The sequence below is a fragment of the Phaenicophaeus curvirostris genome, chromosome 1 (assembly GCF_032191515.1).
Source record: "Phaenicophaeus curvirostris isolate KB17595 chromosome 1, BPBGC_Pcur_1.0, whole genome shotgun sequence".
Lineage (NCBI taxonomy): Eukaryota > Metazoa > Chordata > Aves > Cuculiformes > Cuculidae > Phaenicophaeus > Phaenicophaeus curvirostris.
The window spans coordinates 204,194,623-204,209,122 of record NC_091392.1 but is presented as its reverse complement, the minus strand read 5'-3'; the positions used below and the strand labels follow the sequence as shown (position 1 = coordinate 204,209,122).

General features: G+C 40.0%; 1 protein-coding gene across 1 annotated transcript in view; it reads right to left on the bottom strand.

Moving 5' to 3' along the window:
- The window catches only part of GUCY1A2 (guanylate cyclase 1 soluble subunit alpha 2), a 165,669-nt gene that overhangs the window by 64,714 nt on the left and 86,455 nt on the right, over positions 1–14,500 (bottom strand). The window contains exon 5 of the mRNA XM_069883499.1: positions 7,826–8,311. Within this exon, the coding sequence (XP_069739600.1) occupies positions 7,826–8,311 (486 nt within the window). The remainder of the gene's footprint in view (positions 1–7,825; positions 8,312–14,500) is intronic.

Below are 14,500 nucleotides of genomic sequence, written 5' to 3'. Positions count from 1 at the left end.
TTCTGTATGTTTTTCCACTGCACAGATTTCACAGAAAAGCTTTGAAACACAGTTGAGTTGTGCAACACTATGACACTTCACAACACCTGTCAACTTAAAATAATTTAGTTTGGGGTTTTTTGCTAAAAATTAATCCTATGTGTTGGATAAAATATTATTTATAGACTCCCAAAATCTCTGGGATACTACAAAACCTCCTCCTGTTTATTTAAAGATTTTAAAAGCATTCAAGATAGAATATGAGAGTAAGACTCTCTTCAAATGGATCCAAGAATCTCCTTCAGTTTCTACCTTAGTGTTTGATTTTCTCAGCTTCTGTCTTTCAGCTTTTAAAAATCAACTCCTAAGCAGTAAAACTTTGTGCTTAAATTTCAAGGTGACTCTGAAATGCTTTTATGACACTGCATTCTGCTTTGGAAATAGTTCAGTTTAAGGGAAACCTCTCCCATGTGAGCAGGAATGGATTCCAAATGTCCACCTATGAAGTGCAGAAAACGGCTCACCTGGTAAAGATCATTTTTTAAAAGAAAAAAACCTGACTACAAATCCCAACTCCTTTCTCAAGAGCCTAATTATGAAGCAATTGCTCTTACAAGGCCTGAGGGCATTTTATTTTTAGTAAGTTTAATGATGCTACATGCTGGCAAGTTCAGTAGCATTTTACAGGAAGAGCTGTTTCCAAACTCTTTCTATAGCACCTACTTAGCAGTCTTACGCATAAATCTTTCAGTATCCAATATACATAGGAACTCTTTCATCTACACATTAATTCAGAGTGCTGTTTTCTTTACAAAAGAAACAAATAGTACTTGCTGTGTGGACGTGTTATCTACTATTTCAAAAGGGTTTTTTTCACTAATTAAAACAGAGACGTGCCAGAAGACTTACAGTTTACATGATGTTGGTTTGCACACAACAGAAATGGAATACAAGAGTCACAGTGCAGAAATGATTTCTCTCTTCTGTAGGCAAGTATAAAATTGTAAAAATCACACCAAATATTCCTGATGAATAGGAAATGTCTGGCTGGCATTCTGCCTCATGTGAGACACAAGAAAACAAAGGATTTCTATATTAACGGCAGGCTTCACAAACCATAGCATCAGGGAGATGTGTATGCTGCAAAAGAATCATAGAATCATAGAATGGTTTGGGTTGGGACTCTAAAGATCATCCAGTTCCAACCCCCCCTGCACTGGGCAGGGACACCTCCCACTGCCAGGACCGGCAAGTTGGACGTAGGTTCTAAGGCTCCAAATCACCTTGAAAGAAATGGAGTGGGACACTACTGAACAAATGTATGCTTTTCAGATAGGACAGCGGTGGAAGGAGATACACAAAAGAGAAAAAGAGAGGGAAATATATACAAACATTGTATTCCTGAAGAACAATTTATATACAGAAACAGAAGTGCTTGACTTTTTAGAGGATTCTTGCATGATGAATTGCCTAAAGCAGGGGAACTTTTAGAGATATTTCAGTGCTTTGTGTAGGTTTGTATATTTATAAAGTAAAGAATAACTCTGCTGGAGCCTGCACGTCTGCTTCATTTGTACATCTCCCTAAAGACAAAAAGTGTAAATCCTCCTCAAGGCGGCAGAAAAATACATGCTTAAAGTATTAGGAAGTCTTAAAATATCCTGGAGCTCTTGAGTGGTGATACACCAGCTCTGCAGGGGAAATTCAAGGAATCTTTTGTGTTTCTTTTTTCTGGTTTTCTTTTTGTTGTTGGTTTCTTTTTAGACCCAAGAACATTGCTGAGCTCCCAAGAAAGAACAGTTACCCCAGCTTTGCCCTGATTTCATATTGGTGTGAGACACATCCGTGTGCCAGCAAGCAAGTTCACACACAGCTGGAGAGTTCAAGCAGAAAATCAGTGATACAGCCTGCTCAGAGCAAAAAAATGAAGAAGGTCCAGAAGCCCTGTGTGGTGAGCCACAAAACCTACTAACTTCAAACTAACAGGAAGAAGCAACACCTAGTCCACCAGTAATCCCCAAAACTGCACCTATTAATCTTAAAAAAGACATATTGTGATATTTTATGCACATCATATTCCTCATATAAGAGAATTAGTATTGTTTACAATACTAATGGCATGTCATAATAACATTCATTCTGTAGACCCCTAAATTGAAGCCAAAAGAACATGAAACCTTCTCAAAGTGGTCATGTAGTCGCACTGAACTTAAAAGGTTAAAACAGCGTAAGCGATGAAAAGATAAAAGCAGTGTCCATAGATTTTACATGATAACTTGGAGACTATGGTTTTTAACTTATGAAATATAAAGCCTGGAAATCCTCAGAACAGTTTGAAGCTCATGATTCCTGTTATTGCAGCATTTTTTAGTCATTATAGCACTGATAGTAAGCTTAGGAATATTTACATGACTATGTACAAATATCATTTCTCAAGGAGGGACAGTCAGGGCACTGTGAAAGCACTGGTATGTTCTGCAAAATGAATACTGATTTCTGCAAATTTTACTTACAGAAAATGTAAAGTGATAATCCTAAAAAAATATGGGTCTAAGACTAGGTTCTTAAAAGCATTATGTCACAACTTCAATACAAACAACTTTCCCAGAACTGGTGAGTATCAGTCTTGAATGATTGCAGAGTAGTCCAGACTGCTGACCCTTTTTTAGTCTCAGATCTTAACAACAAGCACACACTAAGGCTGTAGCCAGTGTTAGGTATATAAAATCAAGATATGTAGATCTGACATACTAATTACACAATTCAGAAAAAGTAAAATTCAGTGTAAAGTAAGTGAAATAATTTTACCAGGAATAATAGCCAAAGAGAACCCTAAGGAAGCTGGTAAAGGAGTTTGAGGCGTGTGTGGCACTACTCCAACACTCAGAGAGACTGTTAGTTTAGCCAAATATTGAAACTGAAGAAAGGGCAGAAATTTGCATAACAAAGTTGTGAATTCTAGACCTCCTTGGAGGCCTCTCTTCTCCAGGCTGAAAACCCCAACTCTCTCAGTCTGTCCTCATAGGGAGGTGCTCCAGCCCCTAATCATCATTGAAGCCCTCCCCTGAACCCTTTCCAACAGTTCCATACCCTTCTTATTATGTTGAGGATTCCAGAACTGGACACAGTCCTCCAGATGAGGTCTCAAAAAAATAAAATAACAAAAAAAAAATTAAACCTGGGGAATTACAGTGTCTTATTAAATAAATATTCAATATACCTTCAGCTAAAATTTTGACAACAAAGATGTTTAGTAAATTTTGGCAGCTGATAATAGGGGGAAATCTGCAAATATCTTCAGGGACAAATGCTCCACTGCCCAGAGAAAGGGCAAAGAACATAAAACCTACAAGAGCAGGCCTGATTCTGCTCTCTTTGGTTTGTTGTTTCCCAGACAGCATATATAGCCATCCAGCCAACGCATGCATGGCCAAAAAAACAGCCAAAATACACGTTGCCTTTACTCATCGCAGCAGTTAAAGGGTAAGGGAAGGAAATTGGGTTGTTTCAGAAGGGAAAGAGAGGGGAAACGAGCTGAGAGGTAAAAGGACTCAACAAGAACTATTTAAAATGATCCTATGTCAAAGGCATAGTACTTGAAAAGAGAAAAAGATGTTCTAGGAATCTTAAGCAGGGAAGATTTCAGTCTTCAGGGTTAAATTTTAAAAGCTGTAAGCCGTGGATACAGCACATTTAAATAGCTCATTTGATATGAGATGGTTTAGGTGGAGCATCGTTTCCCAGAACTTGGCTTATTAGCAACAGGAAAATACAGAAAAATACAGGTCAAAACGAAGATAAGAACAGGCAGTCCAACCAGTATATATTTACCCAGAGCAACTGCTTCAGACACAGTAATTATCTCATATTATTTCTGCTCCTGGAAGCCATTTTTCTACTTATATGTCCATCCATAGTGATTTACCATGCATCTGCATCCAGAGTGCTCTCTATAATTACCTGAAAGGATGTTGTAGAGAGGAGTGTGCTGGCCTCTTCTCCCAAGTGACAGGGGACAGGACAAGAGGGAATGGCCTCAAGCTCTGCCAGGGGAGATTTAGGCTGGACATTAGGAAAAAATTCTTCACAGAAAGGGTCATTGGGCACCGGAACAGGCTGCCCAGGGAGGTGGTTGATTCACCTTCCCTGGAGGTGTTGAAGGCACGGGTGGACGAGGTGCTGAGGGGCATGGTTTAGTGTTTGATAGGAATGGTTGGACTCGATGATCTGGTGGGTCTCTTCCAACCTGGTTATTCTATGATTCTATGATTCTATGATTTGCACTCCCTGCTCAGCAGCATCTTTTTCTCCCATTACTCAATTCCAAGCCAAATATAATTAGCTCAGATTGTCAGCAGCGCCAGTCTCCAAATGCATTGCCAGGTCTCAATTCTGTCACACCTTAGACTAGACACAAGGAAGAAACCCTTCACAATAAGACTGGTGAGGCACTGGCACAGGTTGCCCAGGGAAGCGGTGGATGCCTCATCCCTGGAAGTGTTGAAGGCCAGGTTGGATGGGGCCTTGGGCAGCCTAATCTAGTGGGATGTCCCTGCCCATGCCAGGGGGGTTGGAATTAGCTGATCTTTAAAGTCCCTTCCAACCCAAACTATTCTATGATTCTATGATTCTATGATCTTCTCCCTTCTGTGATTGCCCCAAAAGTGTCCCTCCTGATCTTTTCATCAAGGCTATATGTAAGCAGACTCTTTCTATTGTCTCACTTTATAAAATACAAATTCTTTCAGTGAGGTAAAACCATCAGCCAGGCTCGTATCATGATGCATGTCAGTTACTGCAATGTTCTACCTCAGCCTGGACCAATGTAATCTGCCACCTTTGGTATCCATTCAAAGTGCTCCTATGAAATTAATTTCCTGAGCCCATCACTTGCTTGTGTCATTCTTCCCCATGCATCCACCCATTGGATATCCTTTCCCTACCTCACCAGTTACAGCTGCTTAGTTTCATTCCCAAAAAATCTCAAAGCCTAATTCATCCCTCCTTAGCCTTCTCCAAACATTTCTTATTCTCTATGCAACAGCTCATTACGTTTGCCATCTATGTCTGACTTGTTAAATGTGAAGATCTTTGTTCTTCTTTCTGTGTCATCCTTCTCTGTAAACACCCCTGAATGAATAGTAAGAGACAATTGAAAATATTACATTCATTGTCTGTGCCCAAGATTAGAAGCACTGAGGTTCTGAATTCAAAATGCTTTAACAGCAGAGCAGGGTGAATGATTTACAGCACGGATTTTATTTAACGAATTCTACTTAATTTTTTATTTACAAGATGGCAAAATTGATATTCAGAAGGACCCACCAAATAATCTTTGCAAATTATTCTTGCCATGTTGCTTAAAAACAAGTAAATGTGAAAATTGTTCTGTTTTGATGTATATATAAGTCACATGATAAATTTCTGTAGCCTAGTTACAGGAGTATATCTTAGAGGCAGGCTGTACATACAAATACTGGTGATTACATATCTAAAATTCACTGCCTAACAATAACTTCTAAAATTATAGTTGTTGTGGTGGTAATTATTCCTAGCAATAAACTTACCTTCCAGAATATATGAAACAAAGAAAAAGACATCAGCACACAAGCAATTTTTATTTTAAAATGCTTTCTCAAAAAAAAAAAAAGGAAAAGTCATTTTATTTTAACCCTGATAGTCTAAGGAAAAATAAAAGGGTTCATTGCCTGAGTTTTGTCTTTCTGTAATGCTCAAGTGAGTCATTTTCATCTAACCACACGGAAACTTTTTTAGATTTCTGTTTAAAACATTAAAAAAACAAAAAAAAAGAGATTGGGAGGGGAGGCAAAAAGGCACATACAGCTTCAAAATAGGCACAGTGCACACTGCCTTGCTCATGGATGGGCTATGGAAGGAAGCATGAGAGATACAGGGAGGCTCTGGGGACATGAGGGAAGTAGGAAGATGGAAGAATCATAGAATCATAGAATCATAGAATCATAGAATAGTTTGGGTTGGAAGGGACCTTAAAGCCCATACAGTTCCAAGCCCCCTTCCATGGGCATGGACACATCGTACATATCGTAATGTCTTCCTATCTAAAGCGGCAAAATGCTAGGTGAAAGGCAGTGAGCCATTGACTAAATGACATAATATTCATGACCTTTGTATAAATGTCCCTTCTTAGTGTTCTCACAGGACTCAGCCAACCTTCCTTCCAAACAGGTCATAGAGTTTAACATACTTTATTTCCTGTTCCCATGCAACCATCGTTTTCAACAAAGAATGTCCTTAATGTTTCAAAACATCTAACTAAAATTAATCATCTGGTAAAACATTAACTACATCCATGTACCAGTCACAGCACGTGAAACAGGGTCACTTGATATCACTTAGAACTGTGGGTCAGAAGTTCTCAGAGCTGTCTTGAGATCCAGTGCAGTAACACTGAAGAAATACAAACTGAGATCAATCTTTTCTGACTATATCATCATAACAATTTTCACATAAAGGTTGATACTTTCCATTGTAGCCTTCTCCCAACATTGCCTTTGGTGGCTTCTGAGCATTAGTAACACAACCCCCTAGCACAGGAGTACAAGACTTATTTACAGTCTGATCTTTTACTTTGGTATCTTTTTTTTTTTTACTTTGGTATCTTTTACTTTGGGCCCCTCACCACAAGAAGGATGCTGAGGCTCTGGAGCGAGTCCAGAGAAGAGCAACAAAGCTGGTGAAGGGGCTGGAGAACAGGCCTTATGAGGAACGGCTGAGAGAGCTGGGGTTGTTTAGCCTGGAGAAGAGGAGGCTGAGGGGAGACCTCATTGCTCTCTACAACTACCTGAAAGGAGGTAGTAGAGAGGAGGGAGCTGGCCTCTTCTCCCAAGTGACAGGGGACAGAACAAGAGGGAATGGCCTCAAGCTCCGCCAGGGGAGGTTCAGACTGGACATTAGGAAAAAATTTTTCACATAAAGGGTCATTGGGCACTGGAACAGGCTGCCCAGCGAGGTGGTTGAGTCACCTTCCTTGGAGGTGTTTAAGGCACGGGTGGACGAGGTGCTGAGGGGCATGGTTTAGTGTTTGATAGGAATGGTTGGACTTGATGATCCGGTGGGTCTCTTCCAACCTGGTTATTCTATGATTCTATGATTCTATGATTCTATGGTATATCGTCCTACAAACTGAGATCTATGGTATGTTTGTAACTTTTCAGCAACAATTATTATTTAGGTGGGCAATTAATATTTTAATGTCTTTTAAAGTGCATTAGAGGCAAAAGTTAAAGGCATAGCACTCTTGTAAAGAATTCTTCTCTATAGGCTATCAACAAATACTTTATTATGAAGGGACATCTGCGGTCCTCTTACGTTTTTTCAGAGGAAGTTTAAATCTCTTACAGTACATCTTAATGCTATGCTCTTTATGGAAAACTTGAATTCTTTCAGAGGAAAAATGTGAACCCTAAACCCTAAACCATTCTAGTTGCAGTTGAAACAGGAAGTATTTGAGTGCCTTCCAGGAGCTGCAGCTTGGGCTAGGATCATCACTGTGCACTTCATCCCCCTTAGGACACTTTGGCTGACATGTCACCTACAGGAAACCAGGCTATAATACAGGATGTGTATGTTCCTATAGGAAAATGGGAACATGAGGCATATATTCCCATGGGGGAACCATAATGACAGCCCAGCATTAAAGTATTTGATTTTCAATGAACGTATTTCAGATTTTTTTTTTCATGTGAAAAAAAATGAAACTATTGCCTTTCTGATTTTGTAGAAATGGTCTGTAATTTAGGAAGATGGGATTTTTTTTTATCTTGGTTTCAAGTACGTTTCACTACATTAGGAGTTAAACTATTACCTTGTAGATGTCCAGGAAGCCACACTGATGGTCGAACCGTGTGTAGAGTTCATTCAGCATGCTGATGACCTGCATGGGCGTGCACTGTGCACAAATGGCAGTGAAGCCAACAATGTCTGAGAAGAGCATAGTGACATCGTCAAACTTCCTGGCCTGAACCTGCTGTCCCTGCCACAACTGCTGAGCCACTTCTTCCGGGAAAATAGAAATAAGGAGATCTACTGTTTTCTTTTTCTCCTCTTCCAGGGCTTGGTGTGTGCATTCCAGTGTTGCCTTCAGTTTGTCCATTCGTTTTTTCAAGCCATCCTGAGCTTTTGCTTGCTCTCCAACCAATATGACATCACGAGTAGCATCATGGATAGGTATGTCTGACAGATGGAGGCCTCGGCCCATCAGTTCATCCAGCTTGTCCACACAGGGGGAACCCAGAAACAAAATCGAATTTGATTCCGGCACATGAATCATTTGTCCTTTAATTTCCATCACCTGCAAAATAAAATTAGAGTTTAGAAAAGAAAAATTAGATGATAGATGTGAATCTTCATTCTGATTTCCCCATCTTTCTTTCTTCCTCTTCAGCTAAAATGATAAATATAAACTGTAGTCTTTAACACAGGAGCCTTTTACAATCACCTATTCAAGTAATGAGACTTACACAGTCTAATTACCAAGGTGAGTCAGAAAACAGCCTATAGTTACACAAAAGTATTCCCAAATCAGATGTTGGATTCTGTTCCACCCCAGTAAAATAAGAAAGCAACCACAATAACATGTATTTCTCAGAATGGTGTGTAAATAAAGCTTCTAAATTTTGCTCCTGGAATCTACCTGACCTTAAAAGCAAATTCCAGAGTAGGTCCTTCTCTGTTACTTAGCTATAAATTATAAAAAGCACAAAGTTAAAGGGAAATTACATCTGTCTGAAAGCAGGTTAAGTAGCTTCACCTAAAAAGGTGTGCAGAGTTGAAGGCTAACGTTCTGTTAGATTTCTTGGTGATTCATGTAATTGGTATTTGCAGAATGGAAGAAATAACAGTAGGAAATGAGTAGCAAGTGGTTCATCACACTGGTTTATAGATTTTGCATTTGCCTGTTAAATGGCTTGATATTTTGAGTGTTGTCCGGTGGTTGATATCAATGAGGCCCCTGGCTTGTTGCCTCTTGCACTGCGATGGCAGTTGAGTACAAAACTGCTAGATGTAAATGAACATCGAAAAGCAATCTTAATACTATATTTGACATTTAGGTCTACGTACATTCTGATTTTTCTTAACTTACTCAGATCAACCAAAAGTAACTGCCGAATATTGCAAAGAGACATTTCTCACCTGAATGTAGTGTTTAAAAAAACAACAAACAAACAGAAAACTAGGATGACCATGTTTTGTTTAAGCAGAAAATTATTAAATTTAAGAGATCCGGTGGGTCTCTTCCAACCTGGTTATTCTATGATTCTATGATTATTCTATGATAAATTGTCTTTGTAAATACTGCCTGCCGCGGCCTCTGCCATGAAAAGCAATTACCATTAATATTTTGATCCCAGGACTGTACAAAGACCAGGGGTAGGTGATCTGAAAACCCACAGTCCTCACCCCAAGGATCTCACACTCCAAACATGCACAACACAGAAATCCTGTGCATCTAAACACAGTGTTAGGAACCATAATGCTTTAAATCTGCATTTTTCTATTCCATACAATCTACTGAAGTAGAAAGGCCTCCTCCAGTCACCCTTTCTTTCATCATGTAGGCATTCTCTCACAAGATTCACTTTATCATTTAATTCTCCTTCCATCCATAATCCTTCCAAGCAAAAGGGGAAAACCTCAATCAGAAAATCCAGAAGTGTCTCTAATATTGATGCAATTTTAGTGTCCAGAGGTTTGGAAGCTCCTGCTGAGCTGACAGCTGCACCTAAATGGTACTACCCATGTTTTTGGGAGATGTTGGGAAGCTCCTGTACCTATTAGGAATTCCTTACATTACATAATAAGCTGTCATTACAGATCATATGGACTGAACCTATTCTGTCCCCTTGTCCCTCTGCCTTCATTCCCTACCCTGTTACCAATTCAACAGATGTAACTTCTGATGTCAGCCTGGGAACTCAGCAAATGAAAGTAAATGAAAGTAATTAAAATTGTCAATTTTCCAATCATGTTCCCACACATCTACCAATATTTACATTTCTAAGCCTTGTTTCCTCACCTTCACTATGGGACAGCCACCGCTTGGAGAAAGCTAGTCATCTACCTAGACGGGCAGATTTAATGGTCCAGGCATAGTGTTCATTTTAATTTTTAAAACATGTGGTTACCTGCTCAAAACATAAAGGAAATAAGTGCTTTCTTCACGCATGCATCCTCACACTTTCAAAATTGTTTTAACTCTGAAGAAAAATTGCCAAGTATGAAATACATGATATGGCACTTCTAAATTCTTTTTTTCCCCTTTGCCAGACAGCTTCCCTGGTGTGCAAAATAAATGTATCTCACATTATCACTTTTCTCTTTCACCTTCAGGTGAATATAGGGTGTCAGCTTAGGAGGAGAGAGTGTGACCACAGATTCTGGCTGAGCCAGCCTGGCCCGGGGCCGGGATGCTTGTCAGCAAGCCAAGGCACCCAGCTTGGAGCTGTGTATCTTCTGTTAACCTGCTGTGAGACTAGAAGAAAATTAGTACAACCTTTTGCACTCCTGCTCCACCTTTGTCAATCTGAGGTGTTAAACTCTTTGATGTGATCTCTGTCTGTGTGAATGTGCTGTCCTAACCTTCCCCAGGTGGGTTCTTCTCAGCAAAACCTGATGGAGTGACTAATGTACTAACCAGGCACTTCGGAGTCCTCTGCTCTGCTTCTGGGTAACCCCAGGCAGATTATCAACTCTGAGTGCTTATCTGTCCTTTCAGCACAGCAGGAACAATGATATTGATCATCCTATAACACACTTTGATATTTATGTGTGAGAAGCAATAGAAGACACAGACAATAATGTAAAATGCCCAGCTAATAACAAATTGTTCTGCCCAAGTGAGCTCAAACTCTGCTTCATAAAGGCTGTTTCTACAGCATTTTTAGAAACTTTTGCAAAACTATTTTCTGTACGCAACTGCCTGTTTTCCTAAATATGTCACAGCTTCAGTGCTACTTCGACTTTATCCTCTGAATATTATTATCATTTGTTCTGCTTAACAGGAACTGTTGATGTTTGCCATCACCTCTTTCATGTTACATTACTGACTCTGATGGGTTATTTTGAGAAACTGGCCTGCTAGTCTCTTTAAGTTGCCAAATCAGGGAACTGGACAGCAGAAGCAAAGCTGCCCCAACTTGCCTGGGGAGAAACACTCAGGTCTTGTAAAGCACAACAGCAGAGAAGAGCTAAGCTGCACCACACTCAGGTTTTTGCAAAGCCCTTTCCTTTAAAGAAGTTTCCAAAATGATTCAGACTCTTTTTAGAGGACTTCAGTCTGCAACTGTAATCCAGCGTAATCTCCATCTCTTTTCTTTGGACTCTCTTGCCTCTTATATCCTTCTCTGTATCTTGAAGTATAACAATGAAACGGGACATCAGATTTACCCGAGGCTTGCTGTAGCAAGTCACATTTTCTGGGCATCTCCCCAGAGCTGGATTGCTTTGCAACTGGACTATAAGCCTACAGGCAATCGGGATGACATCATCTGTCTTTTGTGTAAGCTACAGAAGATTGGAACATTTCTGTCATCAGTTTTACTGCTACATTTCATTGGTTTTCCATCTTTTTAATTATAATCTCACCAAATAAAATAAGAATAATTCCACTGTTCTCAGAGGACTTTCTCCTGATCTACAGTGGTATAAGAGAACATTTTGAAATGAGCAACTACACATGTCATTTTATGGCATTACATTGCTGTGAAATGATGGTTCAGTAGCTCTGGGATGAAAACCAAAAATCCTAGCACTGAATTTTACTTTCACTGCAAACCCACTGCAAAGAAAGAGGAGTAAATAGAAGAGGCTCTACTTTTCAGGAACCATGAGCCTCTCTCCCCAAAGACCCAACCAAGGAACACTGACAGACTCTAAAGCTGCTCTTCCAGAGCTTTAAAGTGTCTCCTGCTGGGTTGTACACCAACAGCTACTCCATTAGGTATATAGTATCCAAAGCTCTGCATGCTCTGGCCACATGCCACCCTAGGATTAAGTATGGATCAAAGGCTTATGAACAGAATGCCAACTCCACAGCCCAGACTTTAAGGAAAAGCGTGGGGGAAAGCCTCATTTGTTGCACAGATGGAAGGCAATATTTCTCTGTACAAAGACAAATGTTTTGGAGTAATGACTGGAGAAGGTGTACATGCTTTCTGGAAAATGGTAAGGGAAGTATGAGACTATTTTTGAGAAGGAATTGGGAGTTTAAAAACAAATTTTCATCAACATTAGGACTGGCCATGTATTCTGCACCTCCTGCGATCTACCAATTCTAATTTGGCTGCTGCTTTGTCTTTGATCACTACATAATCCTTCCCAGCTGAATACTGCCTTCTTTTTGAAGAATATTAGGAGTAGGTTAAGAAACTCAGAGTGGTAGTCCACATTTTTGAAACACTGACCCATATATGCTTGACTTCCTACAATGACCAAATTCACTGAGAATAAACAAAGCTGCTTCTTTAATAGGCTGATAATTATTTAGAGGACTGGGAAGATGGTGAAAATCAGATTACGACAAATCAAGGTGGACACCATCATCACTCCAAAGCACAAAAAATATAACATAAATTCAGGAAGGAAAAAGCATCACTGCACACTGAGGATAAGAGTATAGGGTGACTTTTGGAAAGGTAAGCCAGCTTCTAACCTAAATTTTAAATCAGCCAGATTCACTTATCTGAATGTTCTATAGGATACATGGCAGTGTTTCATGGATATTGACAGCAATATATCCTGAAGTATTTGAGCAGTTAGGGGCTTCAGGGGGTTTGGGAGCACTGGACAAGGCAACAGGATGCTTCTAGAAAGAAATGTAATGACTCGTATTTCCAGGTTGCACATAGAGAAGAAAGGCTGCAAGAATGACGGACAACACCAGAATTAAAAAAATCTCTTAAATTGGACTAAGCACGGAATTCAAAACAAGGACAACGAATATGCTTAGGCAAAAATAATCAAAAGCAAAAAATAAAGGCAGGCTAACTGTTCCTAACAAGATGGCCCAGAGTCTACAGAATGGAACAGATAAATGTAAACCAACGACTCATACTGTCATTAACAAAGAAAATATTATGCAAGGCTATGTAAACAAGTATATAGCTTGCAAAATGCAGGAAGTAATCCTTCTGCACCAGTATTCAGGCCACAGATAGGCAAATCTCTTCCTGCCTAGTATAACAAAGGATGGATCAATTGGAGAGTCTGGTGAAGAGCACTGAATGTGATCAAAAGTCAAATAATATGGCCTACAAAAAAAAAAAAACCTGAAAAAAAATCATTGTTTACCTCAAAGAAGAAAAAACTCAGGGTGGGGATATACAACTTTAAATACACTAAGAGCTGATGCAAAGAGGTCACACTGTTCTACAAATCCAGCATGGAAAGCTTTGCAGAAAAGATCCTGGGGGTCCTAATAGACACCAAGCTGACCATAAGCCAGCAATGGCCCCTTTTCTGAAAGGCTAACAGTACCCTGGGCTCCATCAGAAATGCTGCAGCAGGTTGAGGGAGGTGATCCTTCCCCTCTGCACTGGTGAAACATACCTGGAGCATCCAGAGAAGGGCTGAAAAGATGACTACAGATAGGGGTATTTCTCCTATAAGGAAAAGCTGAGAGCATTGAGACTGTTTAGTCTGGAGATGAGAAGGCTCTGAATACAGGCACAGGTTGCCCAGGGAGGTTGTGGAGTCTCCATCCTTAGAGATATTCACAAGCCACCTGGGCATAGCCCTGGACAACTGATTCAAGGTGGTCCTGCTCGAGCAGGGGGTCAAACAAGAAGATCTGTAGAGATCCCTTCCAACCTCAACCTTCTATGACTGTGAAATGAAGAAGTAAAAGACTCAAATTGGAAAAAAAAGGTTTCATGTGGGATGTTCTTCTATTCATAGGGACAGCGAGAATGGAAACCTCATGTGGTAAAGAGCTGGATTATCCATTACTGGAGAGTTGTGAGATCTGCCAAAGATAATCAATCCTGCTGGGAAGCAAAAGGATGAACAAGTGACCTAACGTAGCTCTAGCTGGAAACAGTAAGGAGAGAGGTAGGAGGGTATAATTTTGTCTTCAAACAAAACCTACACAACATATTTATGGGATAATTATTGCACTGCAAGTGTGGATAGTGTGGAATTCTCTGCTTCACTCAGTTTACAACTTAACTAGTCGCTCTGCTTTTTACAGGCAACTGCAGAAACTGGTGCTTCTGGAATAAAATTCATGTGACCTACATGAGACATCTAAGCCAGGGTCGAACGAATTGTCCCATATGTAGAAATACCTACACTTCTGTGTTGCAAAGCGAGCACAAAGCTCGGACATCGATGCCTACACTGGTCACATGAGTCTACCCCCTATCAGAATTAAACTTACTTCACAGAATCACAGAATCACAGAATAACCAGGTTGGAAGAGACCCACCGGATCACCGAGTCCAACCGTTAATTCACAGCAATATAGGTATTCCTATGTATTTAC